Below are 20,849 nucleotides of genomic sequence, written 5' to 3'. Positions count from 1 at the left end.
TGATTATTTAAAAAAAAAGAACAACAACAAAGAGACAAATTAAAAAAAGTATAATAATAATATTATTACTAATTATGAGAAAAAACAGAAGTGTAAATGCCCATAACCAATGGGAATACTTAAAAAAAGGAAAACAAAACAAAATACTTATATAAATATTTATATATATACATAGATATTATTTCAAAAACAACAAAGTGTATGAAAAGAAAAATAGAAACGAAACAATTAAAACAATACTATTTAGAATTTTCAAAATAACAAAGATGAAAACCCCAAGAAAAATAACAAAAGAAAAACAACAACAACCTATAAAATGCAAGTACTTTATATTAAAACAAAAAACAACAACAGTAACAAACCAACTAAAACATTTATTAACTATTATTAAACATAGGAGAAAAAACAAACAACAAACCACGAAGAGCTAAGTTTAAAAAACCGACGAGAAAAAAATTAATGAAACAATTAATAACAATTACTTTAATTTATATTTATAGTTATTATATATAATATTATAATTATTATTAATATTAAAAACAAAGAACTTATTATTATTAATAATAACAAAGCAAAAAGGCGTTAAACACCATTGTATTTAAAGTAAAAAACAAAACAAAAAACCAACAACTCTATGAAATCATGTAACTCTTATTTCTAAACTATTATTACTTAAAAAAAACTCAACCACAACTACCTAACTAATCCCCATTTTTTATTTTTGTTTACTTGTTCACAATTCCCCTGCGAACAAAAATTTATTTGCTCAATCTATGTTTCAATAACTCAGCTGGTATATAAAATATTACGATATTCTGATGACGGGGGCCACACAGGAAATTGACTGATTTCATTTTTTTGCCCAGCCCATAAACGAAATTAGATACACTTAATATTTTTCAGGCCCAAATATTTATCATTAAGTTTGATAATTAATTTTCAGTCCAAATCCAATCCAAATTCTGGTTAACGGAATTTATATATCCTAAACATTCTTTTTGGCCAAAGTAAAAATTAAAACTACTTACTAGCAAGATTGTTTTGAGTTAAATTTCTTGTGTGCCCGGCCGCCTCTTTATATTAAATATTTTTCAATTAAAATTTACATCCAACAGCTATTTGTGAAAGTTGTTACATTCTTTGTGTCCTATATATTTTTTTATTAGTTTTTTGTTTTCATATCTCTTTCTAAAAAAAATTGTTTCTCTTCCTCATCTTTTCAAAATTTTGTAAACAAAAAAAAAAATAAAAACGCGGCATTTTAAATGCCCACATTTCATTTGTGTTTAGAACTTGTAATTGATGACAATTTACGATAAATATATATATTTTTTAATTATTATCATTATTAATGTTTAGTTTTTATTTTAGTTTCTTATCATTACTATTATTATTAAAACTGTAACTATTACAATTTTGAGACTAATTTTTAATAAAGAAAAATTTAATTAAACTTATATAACAAAAAAAAAAAGAAAACAAAATATTGTGCAACAACATTTTGGTGGATAAAAAAGGAACCAGAAAAAACATAAGCAGGAGTCTATAGGCGAGCTGATGGCAGGGAGCCTTTCAAAGGCGAGCTGAAGTCACAAATCCTATGAAAAGCGATCTGAAGTCAGAGAACTTTTCAAAGGCGAGCTGAAGTCAGAGAGCCTTTCAAAGGGAGCTGAAGTCAGAGAGCCTTTCAAAGGGAGCTGAAGTCAGAGAGCCTTTCAAAGGCGAGCAGAAGTCAGAGAGCCTATGAAAGGCGATCTGAAGTCAGAGAGTTTTTCATAGACGAGCAGAAGAAAGACTTTATAGACAAGATTTCTTATCTAGACGAGCTGAAGGGAGTCTTTATAGACGAAGTAAAGTAGGAAGTCTTCCAAAGACGAGCTGAAGGGAATCTTATAGACAAGCTGAGAGGAATTTTTTATAGACGAGCTAAAGAGGATATTCATAGACGACCTGAAGGGAGTTTTTAATAGAAAAGCTGGAGGGAGTCTTTCATAGACAAGCTGGAGTGAGTCTTTTAAATACGAATTGGAGGCAGTGAATCTTTCGGAGGCGAGTTGAAGGCAGAGAGTCTTTATAGACTCAAGCAGGGTGCGTTTATAAACGGGGGAGCCTTCTAAACGAGCTGAAAGTAGTCTTTCATAGTTTTGTGATAAACCGAAATTTCTTGTCAGCAAGTGTTTTTGAGTTTTTTTTTTCATGGAAGTTTTGTTTGCAATAAATTTATTGCCTTTCGATATGGCCTATGGTTATTTTATTCAGCGACAGCCATCGTCATTATTGCTTTCGAAAATACTTCTGTTGTCCAACATTTTATTAAATTATTACAATTATTTTTTTCATTTTCATTCTTCCCTACCTTCCTCCCACCTGGATTTCCTTTGAACCCCTTTAAAAAATGAGAGAAATAAAATTCTAAACCGACAAACAAAAAACAGACAGCGTATATATCTCCCGATCAATAATATATAGTATCTTTAACTATAATAGATTTTTACAATAATAAATTAAAAATAAATTAAAACAATAAGAAATGTCTTCTTCGCAACAAACAACAACAACAAACATTTAAAATAGAAACAGATTAATTTAAATAAATTTAAAAAAGAAAATATTGAAATAGGATTTATAGAAAAAAAATAATATAAAAAAATAAAAATAGTGATGATAGTATGTAGTCCTATTATACATATATATACAAAACAACAATACAATAAAAACAACCAACAAACATGACTAACAAAAACCAAGCTATAATTCTAAGTAATTAATTAAATCAATTAATAAATAAACGAAGAAATGAAATTAATTGGGTGGGTGTGGGTTAAGAGAACACAGAACAACAACAACCAAAAAAACCCAAGAAATTATAGAACTAGAAAAAACCCAACAACAATAAATCATAGGAAATAAAATTTATAAAAGTTGAGCCGTTTGACCTGATGTCTGTCATATAAGACAAGCGAAAGGGAGTCCGTCATAGACGAATTGAAATGAGTCTTTCATCGACTAGCTGAAGGGAGTCTCTAAGCTCACTTTCAAACGAGTTGAACGATGTCTTTCATAGAGGAGCAAAAGGGAGCCTTTCATAGACGAGCTGATGGGCGTCTTTCATAGAAGAGGTGATGGGAGTCTTTCATAGCTAAAGGTATCCTTTCATAGAGATTTTTTCAAAAGAAGTCTTCCACAGACTAGCTGATAGGAGTCTTTCATAGACCATCTGAATGGAGTCTCTACAGAGGAGCTAAAGGTATTATTTCATAGGCGAACTAAAGGGAGACTTCATACATCAGCTGAAGGGAGTCTTTCACAGACAAACTGAAGGAAGCTTTTCACAGACTAGCTGAATGGAACCTAATGAAGCTTTCTTATACGCACCGAAGGAAATCTTTATGGACGAGCTAAAGTGAAACCTTGAAGACGAACTAATGGTAGTCTTTACAGCAGAGTCTAATGCAATCTTTATGGACAAGTTGAAGGCAATCTGAAGGTAGTCTTTTTAGTCAAACCAAACAGTTCAACTTTTATAAAAGCAGCCATAGTAGAAAGTTAAAAAATATATATATATGAAATTGAAATGTATTTTATTAGAATGGAAAACCAAAAAACGGAAAAATATGGAAATCATACGTTGTGCCTAAGCATCAATCAATACAATTAAAAATGAAAAAAAAAACAAGAAATTAATACAAAACAAAATAAAAAAAAACAACTCATGAAAATAGGTCATAATAAATTACAAAGACAGTTATATGTATAGGAATGGTTCAAATATTTAGCAAACCAAAAAACACAACATTAACTACAGAGGGAAGAGACTGGACAACGGTGTTCAAGAGATCAAAACAATAGCCCTCACTCGTTAAATAATTCGATAAATTTAGTTAATTACGATTTTTTATATCTATTTCAAAAAAGTAAAAACCAAAACACCTAACATGTTTACGTTTTTCCAATGGATTCTTTTTTTAGGTTACACACTAGCCCTTAAGTTCCTACAGATGAAAAAAAAAACAAATTGATTTCATAATAAAAAAACAACAAAAAACAAATAAACGATAATAAAAACGGTATGCTGAAAATAAAGGTATATTAATTTAAAATTATTATTATTATAAACAATAAAAATTATATTTGTTTATTTATAAAGGAAACCAACAACAATAATTGAAGAGTAGCAGCGAAAACACAATTGGCAAATAATAAAATAATACCTTTATCAAAATATTACATTTGTAAGCTATTATTTCTAAATTGCAACAGCAACAACAATAAAAAAAGTACATGTATAAATAAAAATGAAATGAAATAAATAAAAAAAATAAATATTAATAACTAATAAAAACAATTTTCTATTTTAGAAGAGTAGAAGGCAGAATTCGAATGCATAGCTGAAGGAAGTCATTCATAGATGAGCTGAAGGAAGTCTTTCATAGACGAGCCGAAGACAGGGAGTCTTTTATGAAGCTCTGGGAGTATTTTACAGACAAATTGAATGGCGTATTTGATAGAAGATCTGAAGGTAGTCTTTCATTGACGAGCTGATTGAAGTTTTTCATATACAGGCTGGCTGAAGCCAAGGGGTCTTTCATAGACGAGCAGAATGTAACTCATAGACGAGCTGAATGAAGGGAGTCTTTCATATGCGAGCTGAAGGTCTGCGAATCTTTTGTATGAGCTAAAACGAGTCTTCCATAGTCGAGCTGAGCTCTTTAATAGGCGAGCTGCAGGGAGTCTTTCATATATGAACTAAAGGGCTGAAGGGAGAATCCATAGACGAGCTGAAGGGAGTCTATCATAGGCAGGGATGGTCCGTGTGACGAATTTTTAGGTTTTCGACTGTCAAAAAGGTGTAAACGTCGAAAACGTCATATACCTGTATAAAATGTAATAAATGTAGTAAACGTCATTTATTTCAATATTATCAGCATACACAGTTATTTTCAAGAATATATATTATTTTTACATATATCTGACTATTCCATACAAGAATTGATAAAAAAATTTAAATTTTTTGAGAAGAAAATTTTGAAATTTTATATTAATTTGAATAAAGCATGCGTAATTTCCAAATTGATTAATGGAAATAGCTATTTTGTCAGAAACCTAATGGATTTGGGTAGGTTTCCGACGTTTCTGACGTATGTATTATACGTCGGAAATGTATGTCATTTACGTCACTGATTCTGATAGGCCATCTCTGATCATAGGCGAGGTGAAAGCTGTATTTCATAGACGGGGTGAAGTTGTTCTCACATAGGCGGGCTAAAAGGAGTATTTAATAGACGAGGCGAATGTGATCGTTTTATGAACTCGGTGGCGTTATGATTCAAAGAAAATGAGAATGATGAACGAATTAAAAAAATTAATTTAAGAAATCGATCAAATATACTTTTCCTAGGTTAGTTTTGGGGATGTGCAGTCACTTATATGGCTGCAGCACTCTGAGACCGTCCGGTCCACTGTGATCATCAACGAAAGAAAAAAGGATTAGGATAGATCTATAGGGGAGAGAAGAAGGCGGGGATAGAGAGAAATGAAAAAATGTAAGGTAAAAAAGGTAAGTTTGAAGTAGTATCGATGGCTATAGAGATCGGACAGAAGATATATTACGTGTCAAGGTTGCACTTTCCCAACCATTTAAAGTTTCTAATTATGCTGTAGATTAGAGCAGGTTCAGCTGTTGAGAAGAAACTAAGACTTGGTGGAAAATGAGCACCCAATAGTCTTTGCCGACTGTAAGCCAGGACTGGACACTGACACAGGAGATGCTCAATTGTCTCCGTCTCCTCCTCGTCAACGCAGAGTCTACAGTAAGCAATTGCATCATGACCCCATTTACTAGTAAAGGCTCTGATATTACAATGACCAGTAATGATTCCTGTCATTACTCTTATTTCAGCTTTGCTCAGGTTCAACAGTAAGTGTGTCCTTTTGGCGGACAGAGTTGCCCAAATAGATCTTGACACATTGCACCTAGGTTCGTTATGCCAAAGTTCATAGGCTCTTTCGTTGAAGAACGAAGTTCCGATAAAGATGATATATGGGTGGTTTGATTGAGTCATCAATTGCTAGATCTGTGAATTGAGATCCTCGTCTAGCCAATTCGTCTGCTCTTTCATTACCCATGATGTCACGGTGTCCTGGTACCCAACACAGCCGATAGTTGTTTGTAAGTTCTTCCAAAGCTGTTCTACACTTGAGGAAGGCCTCTGATTTTATATAACAAGATTTGATGGCTTTAAGAGCCGCTTGACTATCCACGAAGATAGTCACCGGTTCAATGACCTCTGCATCCAGACTTTTTATTCAATTCCGCTGCCTTCCAAGTCGCGAAGATTTCAGCTTGGAAAACACTACACAGCTGCAATCCAGCGTGTAGGTTAACTCAAGGCCTACTCTCCCTAAGTGACCACGGATACGAAAATAGAAGTACGAATTATGTGACAAACGTTTTCAAATATTTAATTTTTTAATAGTTTTGTGCAAAATTTTCGTCTCAATCAAGTTGCGTTTATGTATGTATTAAACACTATTAAAAACGAACTCGTCGTTCCAAATAGATCCACAGCAATTCCAACTCCAAAGTGGCCGCTGCACATTTTTTATATAAAAAATTTAATACATTGCTTTTTTCCAAACAGCGACATCTCTTGCAGGAGGTCCATTTGAATTGAGGTCAGTTGTGTCCACAAATTGTTGGTGCGTTGTTTCGCATTTGAACTCTGCAACAGCACCTTTGCCAAATCGCAGTGTTACCCCATAAAATCTACTAAAGTTTGAAACTGACGTTGCTGAGTCTGTAACAATTTAGATATAAATAAAACTTTTTATTGTGTGATAACACAAAACATTTTTGCGCTTAATGAACGATCGAGTTTGACACACGTTTTCGTATTACAGACTGCTTTGATTCCACATTTGCGTCAAATAGATGTAAAAGGAGATACGAAAACAAATTAGAGATTACCATTTACTCGATCCTAAACGATTTTTCTTACGCATCGCAATACAGAGTAAACCAAACGGTGTCGTTGTAGACAAGCTGAAGATGTGTGTCTTTTATGAACGAGCTTAAGAACAAGGAGTCGATTTATATGCCCTGAAGAACAGTCAAACTGAAGGTCATGGGTAAAAAGGTAAAAAAAAACAACAATAGATCTTGTACAATTTTATGCAAAAAAATTGCCCATTATTATTATTAAATTTATTCTTTTTAAATTACATTTAAAACATTATAATGAAATGTTAATTTAATTCGAAGTAAATGTGTAAGTATTACTTAGAGGTAATAATTTATATGTGTGTGTTTTTTATTTAGTATTAGGATGTGTGATTAATAAAATATAAGCTATATTGTCACTATTTATCAATAATGTTGTTACAACACAAATTAAAAAATAATTGAGTTGAGGTGGCAGACAGACAGTCAATTCCTCGGTATAATTTTTTTTTTAAATAGAGAAAGCAAGAAAAAATTCGTAAAAATTTTTACTTAACACGTCGTGAGGCATCTGAAGCTGTGGGCGGTGGTGGTGGACCACGTTTATGTAATTCTTCTAAATAGTTTACCACAATGGCGGTACGTTCCTCGGCAATGTGTTCCAATACCAGATATCTTTTTTTGAAAAAATAATGAAAATACATGTTTTTTATAATGCTATGAATTGATGTATGTGACTCTCTTACCTCTTATCCATTTTCAGAATATCAAGTATCTCTTTGAGATGATTGGGATTTTCCTGTACCAATTCGTGACTTTTGTGTGTTATCAATTTACATTCCTTGAGCAGTTCCTTGAGCGCCACTTTGGCAGCCATTTGTTTATCCACCAAATAATCACGGAATTCTCGTTCGCATTTTTCCGAGTTATTATATTTTAAATAGCGCGGGTCGTCTTTGATAAGTTTTTTGATATCTTTCCAACTGCTCGTCAATTCTAGTGTTGTAATTTCATCCAACATTTCACGGAATTTTTCACGTTTCTTTTTCATTAGGCCATCAATGTGTTCATTGAAAATTCTGGGTATAAAAAAATACAATTGCAACAATTTCATCATTAGTGTTGATTGATTATTATAAAACTCTAGACCCTATGTACTTCAACTCTATGAAATACTTCTATAAATACATCCTATATCTCTATTAAATCATCTACAAACACGAGCAGAACGTCAATGAAAAAATTTTTTAAAAAAGAAATATTTTTTTTTAATAAAAACTGCCTGAGCTACAGCCCATCTATAAAAAAAAATCATAGGCCTGATCTATAATGACTATCACGGCTTCAACTGGTAGGTGAAAAATCTCTGAGCTTCACGTAGTCTACTAAAGACTCCCTGTCTTTATTCTATAAAGACTGCCAGGGCTTCAGTTAGCCTGTGAAAGACTGATAGAGCTTCAGCTCATTTATGAAAGGCTTCCTTCAGCTCCTCTGTGAAATACTCCCTTCAGTTCCTCTGTAGAGACTCCATTCAACTAGTCTATGAAAGACTCCCTGCCTTCAACTCGTCTATAAAAGACTCCCTGCCTTCAGCTCGTCTATAAAAGACTCCCTGCTTTCAGCTCGTCTATAAAAGACTCCGTCTTCAGCTCGTCTATTACAGACTCCCTGCCTTCAGCTCGCCTATGAAAGTCTCCCTTCAGCTTCTCTGTGGAGACTAAATTCAGCTGGCCAATGAAAGACTCCCTGCCTTCAGTTCGTCTATGAAAGACTCCCTGCCTTTAGGTCGTCTATGAAAGACTCCAGCCTTCAGCTCGTCTATAAAGACTCTTTTCAACTTCGTCTATATAAACTCCATTCAGTCCGTCCCGAAAGGACAACCTAACCTGCACCTCACCTGTATTTAATTCCCTTCACCTTGTCTATAAAAAACCGCCTTTTGCTCTTCTATAAAGATTCCCTTCGACTGGTTTATCAAGATAGTCATTTCGTCAATGAAGACACGCTTCTCAAGACACCTATGTCGCCCATGAAGACATATGCTTCACCTGTATTAATGAAAAAACCCCTTCTGGACGTCTAAAAAATATCGCCTCCAGCTCGTGTATCTCGTTAGTATACTAAAACCTTTAGCCCATCTACAAAAACTGTCTCCTTTCTTTTCATTTAATGTTTTTTTTTTTCTTCTGCTTCTTTCTTTACTCACCTTTCACGATCATCACGATCCAAAAATTCAACCAATTCCCAACGATGATCTTTACGCAATTGTCGTTTAACTTCTTTCCAGGTGAAATCTGGATTACGTACCAAATCCGTTAGCAAGGCATTAAAATGGCCAACGGCCTCTTCACGTTTGTGTAATTCACGTTCCTTATCACGATCACGCAAGTGACCGGCCAATGTGCGTTGAACTTCCTTTTCACGTTCCCGTATACTTTGTTCAGCTCTCAACTGACGATCACGTTCTTTTTGTATGCGTTCAGCTTCCTCCTCTTCGTCGTGGTCCGTGGTGACTGAACGCTCCTCTTCCTCGGATTGATGTTCACCTTCCTCCTAAAAGAGAAAAACAGAAGAGTTATTAAAACAGTCTTATTTTTTGTAATAAAAAATGTGAACTCACATAATCCTTATTCTTCTTCTTTTCATCCCTATCCTTATCCTTATCGGATGACTTGTCTTTACGTTCCTTTTCCTTATCTCGGCTACTGCGGCTACCACGTTCCTTTTCATCACGATCGCCATGATCTTTGGTGCGACTGCGACTCCTATCACGTCTATCCTTATCCTTGCGATCACTCTTACCCGATTTACGCTCACGTTCTCTGTCCCGTTCACGTTGTTCCCGCTCTTTTTCACGTTCCCGTTCACGTCGGCGTTTTTCCTCCTTCATCAGGCGCAGGAAATCATGGAAATACTCCTCCCGATACATGGAGCTCTCCACGGCACGATAACGCGAATCCATTTCGAATTTCTTTTTAATGTCATGCCAGCGGCAGTGACGATCAATGGAATCGCCACGTTCACGCAACATTTCAATGAAATCTTTGCGTATCTACAAAGGACAATCCGACCACCACCATCAACCCGAGCAGCAGGAATAAAGAAAGAGTAGAAAATCGAAAAAATATGTTAGTTTTTTCCAAGGTATTAACACGAGCGGAAAAAGATGGACAATTCTTATGGTCTACAAAGACTTAAAAACTACCTTAATTTTTAGGACAATACGCTTATAGACTATTTACACTTTGGGCATAAAATCGTTGTTGCTGAAAGAGAATTTCAAATGGATTAGTCTTAACAACTAATTGAAAAAAATATGCATAAAATTACGTTTATAGAAAATGTAAAACTATATTTAAATGATCATTTTGTGCACGCCTTATGGGGAAAAGTGGAGAATTTTCAAAACGGATGGACGGACAATTAAAGACGTACACACAGATAATAGAATATGAATACATAGACATGTTTTGGTGTGGCTGGATAATAAACAATATTTAATATTTGAATTTATTTCTTAAAAATTTAAAGAAATTCAAAATTCAATTACCAATTTTTGAAAAACATTATTTTTTTTAAATCTACGCCTTGCAAATTATTATTTTTTATCTGTCTTGAAAATTTTAGTTTTTAATCTAAGCCCTATTTTTTTAAACTATGTCTTACAAAAATATTTTCTCCTTGATATTTTAATTTAGAACATAAAAACCATTTAAAAAATCTACGCCTTGAAAATATTTTTTTTAATCTACGCCTTGATTTTTTAATCTACGTCGTGAAAGTTATTTTTTTATCTGCGCCTTGAATGTTTTAATCTACACTTTAAATTTTTAATATACGGCTAAAGAGGGTTTATTAAAGTACGCCTTGAAAAAATATTTTATAAAAAATCGAAGCTTTGAAAAAATATTTTATAAAAAATCGAAGCTTTGAAAAAATATTTTATAAAAAATCGAAGCTTTGAAAAAATATTTTATAAAAAAATCGAAGCTTTGAAAATATATTTAAAAAAAACTACGCCTTGAAAAAAATATGCTTTAAAAAATCTACGCCTTGAAATCTACGTATTAAAAAATACCCCTTGCTTCGGGATGTTCTCAATAGCCTTTTCCTGTGCATTTTCACTAGTGTTCGGAATCGAGCTGGGCTTCAGGTCAGAAGTCGGCTTAACACCTTTGTCAGAGACAGTGGGCTACGCCGATTCTACCACTTTTGTGCGAGCAGTAGGATTCGGGAGGGAGTTCACGATGGAGAGCGTGCGGATAGATTCTTTTGAACTTCCTTACGTATCTCATCTTACCCTTGATGAGGTGTAACTCCCTCTCCGAAATCAAATTCGCGTCTCGTCCATTTTTATTGTTATATATGTATGTGTGTGGTGCGACCTCTATATTTACCAAGGTGACATTGGCATTCAAATATGTTGGCTCCGGCTAAAGCTCTATCGGTGAGGAGGTGCATTGGGCTACATACAAATATAAAATATTATTGTGTTACATGGTTGATGAAATAAGAAAAAGAAATGATTGTTGTTGTACTTTAGTTTGTTGTTCAGATTGCCTCTGAAGTTTATTGTCGGCAAGTTCCGACACAGGACCTGTTGTAGTCAGACTTGAAGTCGGTTGGTCAAAAGGGTCTGCGCTTCCTTCGTTAATACTACAGCAATACCCCTGTGTGAACTTGGCTGGGATCAACGTGGTGTCCAGCTCATCATCATTTAGGGTAAGATTCAGTAGCAGTTTGCTCTTCCGGTATCAGTCTGTCTAACTGGTCGATGAGTTCCTTACTTTGCTTCTCTAGGCTATCGCAGATAGTGTTTAGAGTCCCGTGTAGGTCGTCCCCTCCCAGAAGTACAGTCCTGTCAGCCAGAGACTGATTTTCATCAGTCTTGACATGCTCATTTGCCAAAGGAATAGCCGGCTCGTCAACGTTTTGGTTTGGAATTGATGCACTTGTAACAGATACAGCTGCAGGTGCCAAGGCATCCACATCTAGAACAGGCGGATCACAATCGCTTGATCTTGACTTATCGTGGCTTGTGACTTCACCAACGATTGCCGCCGGTACTGTGTTATTAACTTCCTGCACCGTAACTTTATTCTTTTTGCTTATTTTACCCCATCGTATTTGATTTATTTAAGGGCACTACCCCAATCCCAATCCACGGGGGATCCGAAGATCCCCACAAAGTGCAGCGAAAAGTTGATCTAGGAGACCTAGGTCATGGAGAAAAAATATTTTTAATATATTTACGTCTTCAAAAATAACTTTATTTTAATTTTTAGGAAAAAATTGTATGTATATGAAAAATATATTTTTTCAATTATACGCCTTGATTTTTTTATTCTACTCTTTAGAAAAATTTTTAAATCTACGTCTTTAAAAATTGTTTTTTTTTTTTTAATACGCCTTTGATTGTCTTTGATATTTTAAAAATCTACGCCTACGTGAAATATATGTTTTTAAATCGAAGTCTGTGATAGTCCTTGAAAAACTATGCTTCACTTCAGTTCGTCTATAAAAAACCTTTAAGCTTGCCTATAAAAAACTCCCTGCTTCACTCTTCTATAAAACCTAATTTCTTCAGCTCGTCTATAACGACTCTCCTCAGATTGCCTCTTCCTTCAAAAGTATTTTCTTAAATATTAAATATTGTTTATATACAACTACCACACCAAGAAAATGCTGAAAAAATAAATTTTATATTAAAAAAGACAAAGTTGGAATAAAAAACATAAAGGAAGTATTATGTTTTCATACTGTTTCAACGAAAGTGGAATGATGTTCTCTCAGCAACTGTATATCTGCTTCAAGATGATGATAATGGTGGTGTTGTTGTTGTTTGTCATCACAAGGTCAATCGCGCAACTGAGTAGCAGTAGTGGTGGTAGTATTGAGGTGATGAATTTTGAATTTTTTTGGGGGGAAATTGTTTTGGTATTACAAAAATAGGTTTGCATTAGAGCCGAGAGCTGGACTCCATCCCTTTTGCAGCAACAGCAACAACGAAACAGCAGCATGTAACCAAAAATCAATCAATCCATCCATCCATCGGACCATCCACATGGGCCTAACAGAAGGAAGGATGCAAAAAGGCACCAACGATAAAAGTCATCAAAATCTTTGTATATTTTTGTTGACGTATATTGTTTTTGTAATGATTTGATTTGATTTTTTTATTTGATCAACATTCAACTGATTTCTGTTAGAGAATAGGGATGTTTTTTTGTTTGTTTTGATTTGGGTAACTCACCACACAATGGTTGTGGAAAAAAGGTTATGTACGCGTTTTGGTAGTAAGCTAGCTTTGTTCTCACTGTACTGGGCCAATTTAGACTCGTGCATATTCCATCCATCCATGGATCGATCCTATATTCTGCCATCATATTCCAGAGACACAAGCACTCACATTCACGTTGCGAATAGAAGCATGGCATGGCATGTTGATCTTTATGTGGTAATTGGTTTTTTCATATGGTTTTCAATTCTGGTAGTTGATTTGTTGGTTGGTTGTTGGAAAATGTTTGGGTAACAAAAAAAGGTTTTTTGCTAAACAAGATTTTGAACAAATTTGCTAAAAGCGATTAGACGCACTTACTCTACTCCTGGGGCATATTAATCCTAATATACCTTCCCTTCCTCTTTCTCTCTCTCTCACATACACTTCTCTCACAAAAACCTTTTTGCAACCACCATCTGAATATTCGTGGGGGTTTCTCTGGCACATTTATTTATGGACCCATGTTTTGTTTGTTTTTGTTTTGAGTGATAAAACAAAAAAATGTTAACAACACATTTTAGCCAACTGCATATGCTGTGCAGTAGCAGTAATAACTGAATGCTGAAATCTTTTAAAAATGTTGATATTTTTATATATTGGTATTGTGTTATTGTTAGAAAAAGGAATGCTAAGAGATACATGGTATTCAAACAAATTCATATTCATATAAAAATACAATAGTAATAATATGTAATAAAAATACATGAATATAGCTAAGAATATATATAAATACAAAATAGGTTTTAGTTGTTTACAAGATTTGGTTTTGTTTCCAAAAACACAAGAACAACAACAATTATATTAACCACCAAAAAGAGAGATTAACAATTTGAACTTTTCAAAGAATTTCCCCATCTTCCGTACTGATTTGTAAAGAAGAAGAGGAATTTCTCCTTTTTCAGAAATATTCAAATATTAATCTTGTAAAAAATGAAAATAAACTTTTACTTTACATACCTGCTCTTTTTTCATTTGTTTCTCCTCTTTCTCGCGGCGTCTTACATCCAGAAGGTATTCATTGAAGAGACTTTCACGTTCACGTGGCTTTTCAATGGCCTTGTAGCGTTCATCTTTGCCATAGCGTTGACAAAAATCACTAAATGAAGATCTGAAAAAAAAAACAAAAAATGTATTTCAAAATATCGAAATTGAAAATTTTTTAAATATCTACGACTGTAATGTAGCCAAAAATCTAATCTAGTCTTCAACAAAAAATTGTTTTGAAAATCGTGTCTTCTGACAGTCCTTGAAAAAATATATAAAACCTTGTTTCTGTTTGTCCTTTAAAATACTTTTTTTAATTGACGATTGTCTGTGTAATAATGTAATTTAAAATATCCACCAATCTGAGTATTCAAAAAAATGTATTTAAGAAATCCACAATTGTCTGAGTAGACAAAAAATAATCAAAAAAAAATCAATTGAAAAAAATATAATATAATAAAAAACTTATTCGCCCCTGTAGGTCCTTTAAAAATTACAAATTTATAATATTTGTCCCTGTAGGTCCTTTAAGAACTACAAATTAATATTTGCCCCTGTATGTCCTTGAAAATATATATTAAACATCAACGCTTCTGTGGCCCTCAAAAGAAAACGTTTTAAAAATCGTTTACGCTGCAGGTCCTTGAAAAAATAAAATTTAAAAATTTCGCACTTATCCTTGAAAAACTATATTTTAAAAACCTGTGGGACCTAGTAATATATTCTGGTCCTAATAATATATTTTATAAATCTACGCTTCTTTTGGTTCTTAAAAAATATATTTTAAAAATCCCCGCCCCTGTAAGTGTTCCAAAAAATATATTAAAAAACAAATTTTTAATCTACGCTTCCGTTAGTCCTTGAAAAAATAATTATTTAAAAATCAACGCTCCCGTTAGACCAAGAAAAAAATATTTAAAAAATCTACGCCCCTATAACAAACGCCCATGTGACATGTTCCGAGAGTTTTTGAATTCCCATACTTTTTTAAATTCCCATGTTGTGCAAAATGGTGTGCTCAATTCCGAGCGAAAGTGCACTCGAAAGCATAGCTGTGTTCAATATGTTACGAAATGTGTTCAATAAAAAAACATATGTTTCATTGGAATTTGCAATTTGTTTAACAACAAAATTAAGAAAAAATATGCCTGCTGGTTTATTAATTGCACTGGTTTCTACCAGAAAAAGTCTAATGATACTGGAACGTGATAAAATAGGCATTTATGGATATTTTGAGAGAAGTTGGTCCTTTCATACACAAGGGTACCATTCCCGAAAGCCAGTTAGCAGCTACCTTAAGATTCCTGGCTGTTGGTGGATTTCAGAAGTGGCAAAATAAAAATAAGTATTGTAAAAAAAGCCCTGGAAGACAAAGTGTGTGCAAGCTGTGGATTTTACTATAAAAACGAATGTAAATACTGTATTTTTTAAATAAATATTGTAAAAACACGTTAAATATTACTTCAGCGTTCTTTTTCAACTATAAAAAACAAGTAAATTTTGTGTTCAATCCACAAGGCTATATGTGCTCGAATTATATTCCCAATATTTTTTGGGAATTCGGAATGGAGCACACCAAATTTGGGAAAATGTTTCACATTCGAGCAAATCTTCAGTTCTGTTCCTTAAAAAATATCTTTCTAAAAATAAATGCATTTTCACACTTACTTTCCATGCAGTTTACATTCTTCCAAGAGATTGCGAAATTCTTCGCGCTTTTGACGCATTTTATTACGTTTTTCTTTGCGTTCCTCTTCGGCACGATCTTTGACATATTTCTCAAACACCTGTTTACGTTCTTTGGATGTCAACAGCAAATACCGTGGATCAAAGACGATTTTATGCAATTCTTTTTCCCATGTACTAAAGGCAGATACCTAAGACAAAAAAATAAATATTAATAAATAAACAAATAAATAATTAATTGTTTGAAAATTTTGTTTTCATTTATAGAATTCCAAAAACCAAAATGCATTGTGTTTTAAAAAATACTTACATCCTTTTCACGCAACATTTCCTTGAATTGTTTAACTCTGGTTTCCAATGGTACCAAAGCCCGCTCCTTGGCTGCTCTAACCTCGGCCTCAGCGGCAGCTTCACTGGCATCGGCCTTTTTCGTTTTATCTAAGAGAGTAGACAGTGGTAAACGAATTTTCAAATATTTTCCCATAATTATCAAATAAAATAGACTCACTTAAACGCAACTTCTTGGTGGGAACTTCTTCAACATCCGAATCAGATTCAGTTTTAATTTTAATAATACCATCATCCTCATCGTCTTGTTGATTATCATCAATTGTATGGATTGTTGATGCATTGTTGCTTGCGGCCGAAGTATTGCCACCAGATGAATGATTTGTTGCCGGCTTCTCATCTTCATTCTCGTCCTTGGCATTTGTTTTGTTGGCATTGACCAAACTCTTCAACTGTTCTGGGGGATTGTTAATTGCTTTATCGACCTCTTCTCGTTCCAGCAACTCTTCAGGACGTTCCCATACAGAGGTACGTGTTGACGGATTATAGAAAAATACCCGAGCATCTCCCGTCCACACCACACACCATGGTGTTCCCGGTATGGGTGTACTAGATATGGGTCTACTTTTATCTACCGGCTTGGCACTGGCATTTGCCTTCTTTTGTTCTTCTTCAGCTTTTTTGCGTTTTTCTTCTGCGTATTTTTTGGCTTCCTTTTCAAGGGCAGCTGTTTGAGAAACTTTCGCATTTTCTGCCGCCTTCACGGCCGAGTGGTCCACATATGCTGCTGCATGATTTGCAGGTTGCATATGCATTAGGGGTATCAAATGTGGAGGTATACCCGGTATCAGGGCAGGATTGTGAACTGGTGGTGGTGCGGCAACTTGTGGTGCACCATGGGCAGCCATACGGGCCGCTTCCATGTCACGTAATGCCTGAGGTTTTTCCCACACACTTTCACCCCGTCCCGCATGATAATAGTAGGGTCTGCCATCGGGAGCCCTATGCTCAGACCATTCGGCTGCACGTGCTATGACGGCTGGATCGATTACACCTGGTTTAATGATGAGATTTTTGGCTGGCTTATCTTGTGGCGGAACTTGATGCATATGATTCCAGGGCATACCCCAAGGAGCGCCAGGACCACCAGGTGCTCCGGGAAAGCCGCCTGCATAGCCTGGTGGAGGCATTCCAAAGGGTGGGTGTTGACCGAAATTGGGAGGATGAACACCAGGCGGAAAGAATGGCGGTGGTTGCTGATGCATACCAGGTGGAGGTTGTGATACCTGTGGATGACCAGGCATGCCACCAGCTGCAGCCACATTAGGTGGAGGTTGTGACATTGCATGATGTGGTGGTATATGCTGTTGTTGTTGAGGTGTTGGTTGGGTATTTGGTGGAGGTTGCGATAGCAACCCTGGTGGTGGTTGCGATGTTAGAATATTGGTTGTTGTTGTTGGAGGTTTATCTGCCATAACTGCATTTTCCGTTTTTTCCTTTTCCACAACGCCGTTTGCTTGATTTTGGTTTGGTTGATGTTGCTGCTGTTGTTGTTGTTGATGCTGCATCATTTGTTGTTTTTTATTCATTTCTTCAATTTCAGCCTGAGTCATTACTTTGATATTTGGTCCCTCCGGTTTGGTCCAAGTAGTTTCTCTTGTCAAGGCATGATAGTAGTATGATTTGCCGTCTTCAGTTTTGGTCTCAACCCATAATTCCAATTGTGATGGTGGTGGTCCTCCGCCAACACCACCACCTCCAGCGCCTGGAAGTCCTCCGGGTGCATTGTTGTTTGTCCAATTCGGATTACCAAAGTTGCCCGCAGCAGCACCCGCACCACCTCTAACAGCTGCTCGATTAATATGCATATTTACACCAACTCCCCTGCCGGCACCAGGTGCCGCCGCACCAATTCTAAAGCCAGGCGGAGCTGTCATTATGGGTGTTTTTTGCGGTGGTTGCGATTGTACCCTGGATTACGGGTAAAAATAAAAATTTTAATTGAATATTGAATAATAGAAAGTATGTATCTTACCATTCTTTATCATTTTTCTCTGTCGTGGTTTCCGCATTTTCTTGGCTTGGTGTCACTACAGCACCTGCCCCATCGGTGCTAATGCCATTTGCTGTTGTATTCTCGGGATTTTCAGCATTCTCTGATGTTTCGTTTTTAATGTTACCATCTTCATTGGCATTGATTTCGGCCAATGGCTCCATATTCTAAGTTTTTTATTAAATTAGTCTTCGGCTGTGTATTTTTATTTAAAATATTTTCTCAATGAATAAAATTTTTCCCTTCACGAAATCAAAGACATACAATCGTAAAGATATGACAAGACGCATTTTCCAATATTAGTGTCAAATTTGTGCTATAGAGGGCTACACATTTTAATGGAAAATGCACTTTTTGATGTTCTCTCACCAAAAAATACTTAACAGCAATGTTAATTATTTTGAAAAATATGGTAACCAAAGCGAAGTTTGAGATTGTTTGAAATGAAATTATTACTATTTTTTTCGTGCTTTTTTTTGAAGAATTTAAATCAATTGCCGTCTTCCCCTGCCACAGTTCATCTTTAACAGTCGTGGCCCCGTTGTCATGGGTGTAATGGTCGAAAATGGTATTGTGAAAATTGGTACACCGATTTGTGTGCCGAGCAAGGAGTTTGTCGATATATTGGCATTGTCACCTCAATCGAATCAAAGAGATTTGGGTTAAAATTGAACCCAGATGATGATCAGATAATAATTTTGGGCTGAAGTGGACCGAAAACATAATTTTTTGTGTTTTTTACGAGTCGATCTATAGGTCACAGCCCGAACAGCACAGCACAACCCACGGTGAAGGTAATCTGGACAAGCAATTAGAAGGGCTGTACTGAATATTTGTAATATTTGTTGACCTCTAGTCGGTCAAGAGGGTACTAAAAATATAGAACTACAGGAAGTCAAATTTTCGTAGAAGTTGTGTAGAGTATCATATGGTCGGCCCCGTTCGACTATACTGCTCCGCTCTCTGGTTTATTAATCTATCTTTTTACTTATACATAAAATATCCTCCGTCACATCAAAGTTTTTATTTCCTCCTCAAAACAAAATCTTCAAAAAAATAAAAACACACAAAATTAGTAAGTGATTGAAAAAAAAAACTCATTTATGGTAATAAATAAATAATTATATAACAACAAAAAAGTCTTAAAAAATGTTTTATTATTATTAATTTGGTACTAACAAAACGATTGGATTATTAGTTTATGAGCTATCGTGCTCGCCATTCGCGAAACACGGCTTCGAGAAAAATGCATTAAAAGTTTGAGAATCACTCTTGCCGTCACTTGATGCTGACATAATAAATCGGCTATATCTTCAAGAGTAGATTCGAATTAAATAAAAAAAAGTTTGACACCGAGAATGGGGGACTTTGGTGCACCTTTTACATAGAATCTGACAAAACTATATATGAGAGCTATATCTAAATCTGAAGCGATTTTCACGAAACTTAGCACATATCATTCTAGACACAATTCAGTACCCTGTGCAAAATTTCGTGTAAATCGAAAGTTATATAGAGACTTTGGTACACCATTTACATAAAATACGACTAAAACGTATACGGGAGCTATATCTAAATCTGAACCGATTTTCTTCAATTTCAATAGGGTTCGTCCTTGGACCAAATGAGTGAGCTGTGCCAAATGTCATCCAAATCGGATCATAAATGCGACCTGTACTTTGTTTACAATTTAATATAAATAGACGGACGGATGGACGGACATGCATAAACAGACATAGAGAGTGATTCTATGCATATTCTCAAAAGGAACCATGTGTCTATCTCGTTTCCTTTTGCCTGTTACAAACATATGCACAAGGACATAATACCCTGTACCACAGTGTGGTGAAGGGTATAATTAGAGAGAGAGAACAACGTTGTTCAAATGCCCGCCAGAACATGGTATAAGACTATATGCGTATATTTGAAGCATTTGAGATCCGTATTACAACATATAGTCATATTTATATTGTGCACTAATTTTTCCAAGGACTCTTCATAGTATCCAGATTTTTATTAAGTTCATTGAAATAAGTAGTGAATATAGATTCCCTTCTTACGTTTACAAATCGAAATGCTTTTTCGCGGTCTTTCACTATTTACATAGTGTTTTCATTGCATCGGGGGTTTACAATAATCACACAACACCACATGTGTATACAATGTTCAATAAGTTGTCGTTTAAAACGATTCTAATATTACAAAAATTACTAAAAACCTAAAATACTGTGTTATTTTTGGTTATATATAATAATAATTATATATCATATGTACATACTCTGTTCTTATTGTATATTTAATACATTTCTGTAGCAGCGACAAAAATTCGCCTTGCACATTGCGGAACACATCATATATATTTGCAGAATGTTGCCAGCCATATAAATTGTTTTTAAACTCTCTAGTTTTTTTCTGTCATTATTCCATTGCATTTCAGAGAGTAAAAAATTTAGTTCTCTTTGTAATTAACAGAAAATGTTGTTACGATATCGTAACAACAGAGCAAAAGCCATCTAACGGCCAACTTGGAAATTCAATTGTCCTATCTTTATACTTTTATGTCTTTGACGAAATGCTCTGTAGGGATAAGTAAATCGACTTTTGTATAAATCTTTGGT

The 20,849-nt window shown here is 34.8% G+C and overlaps 1 protein-coding gene across 1 annotated transcript; it reads right to left on the bottom strand.

Moving 5' to 3' along the window:
• Positions 1-7,481: 7,481 nt before the first annotated feature.
• On the bottom strand, positions 7,482-18,395 carry LOC133321448 (transcription elongation regulator 1-like). The gene is made up of 10 exons (XM_061530535.1): positions 18,214-18,395; positions 17,687-18,149; positions 16,399-17,542; positions 16,201-16,328; positions 15,873-16,081; positions 14,178-14,328; positions 9,561-9,992; positions 9,147-9,493; positions 7,687-8,019; positions 7,482-7,615 (listed from the first exon to the last, which is right to left on the bottom strand). The coding sequence occupies exons 1-10, from the start codon at positions 18,393-18,395 to the stop codon at positions 7,489-7,491; spliced, it is 3,516 nt and encodes a 1,171-aa protein (XP_061386519.1). The 3' UTR covers positions 7,482-7,488.
• Positions 18,396-20,849: the final 2,454 nt, after the last annotated feature.

Source organism: Musca vetustissima, unplaced genomic scaffold, assembly GCF_032173495.1.
Source record: "Musca vetustissima isolate MV318-11 ecotype Yass unplaced genomic scaffold, APGP_CSIRO_Mvet_v1 utg22549, whole genome shotgun sequence".
In the NCBI taxonomy this organism is placed as follows: Eukaryota; Metazoa; Arthropoda; class Insecta; order Diptera; family Muscidae; genus Musca; species Musca vetustissima.
Note: the sequence above shows the minus strand (reverse complement) of the source record. Positions and strands in the feature narration are given on the sequence as shown.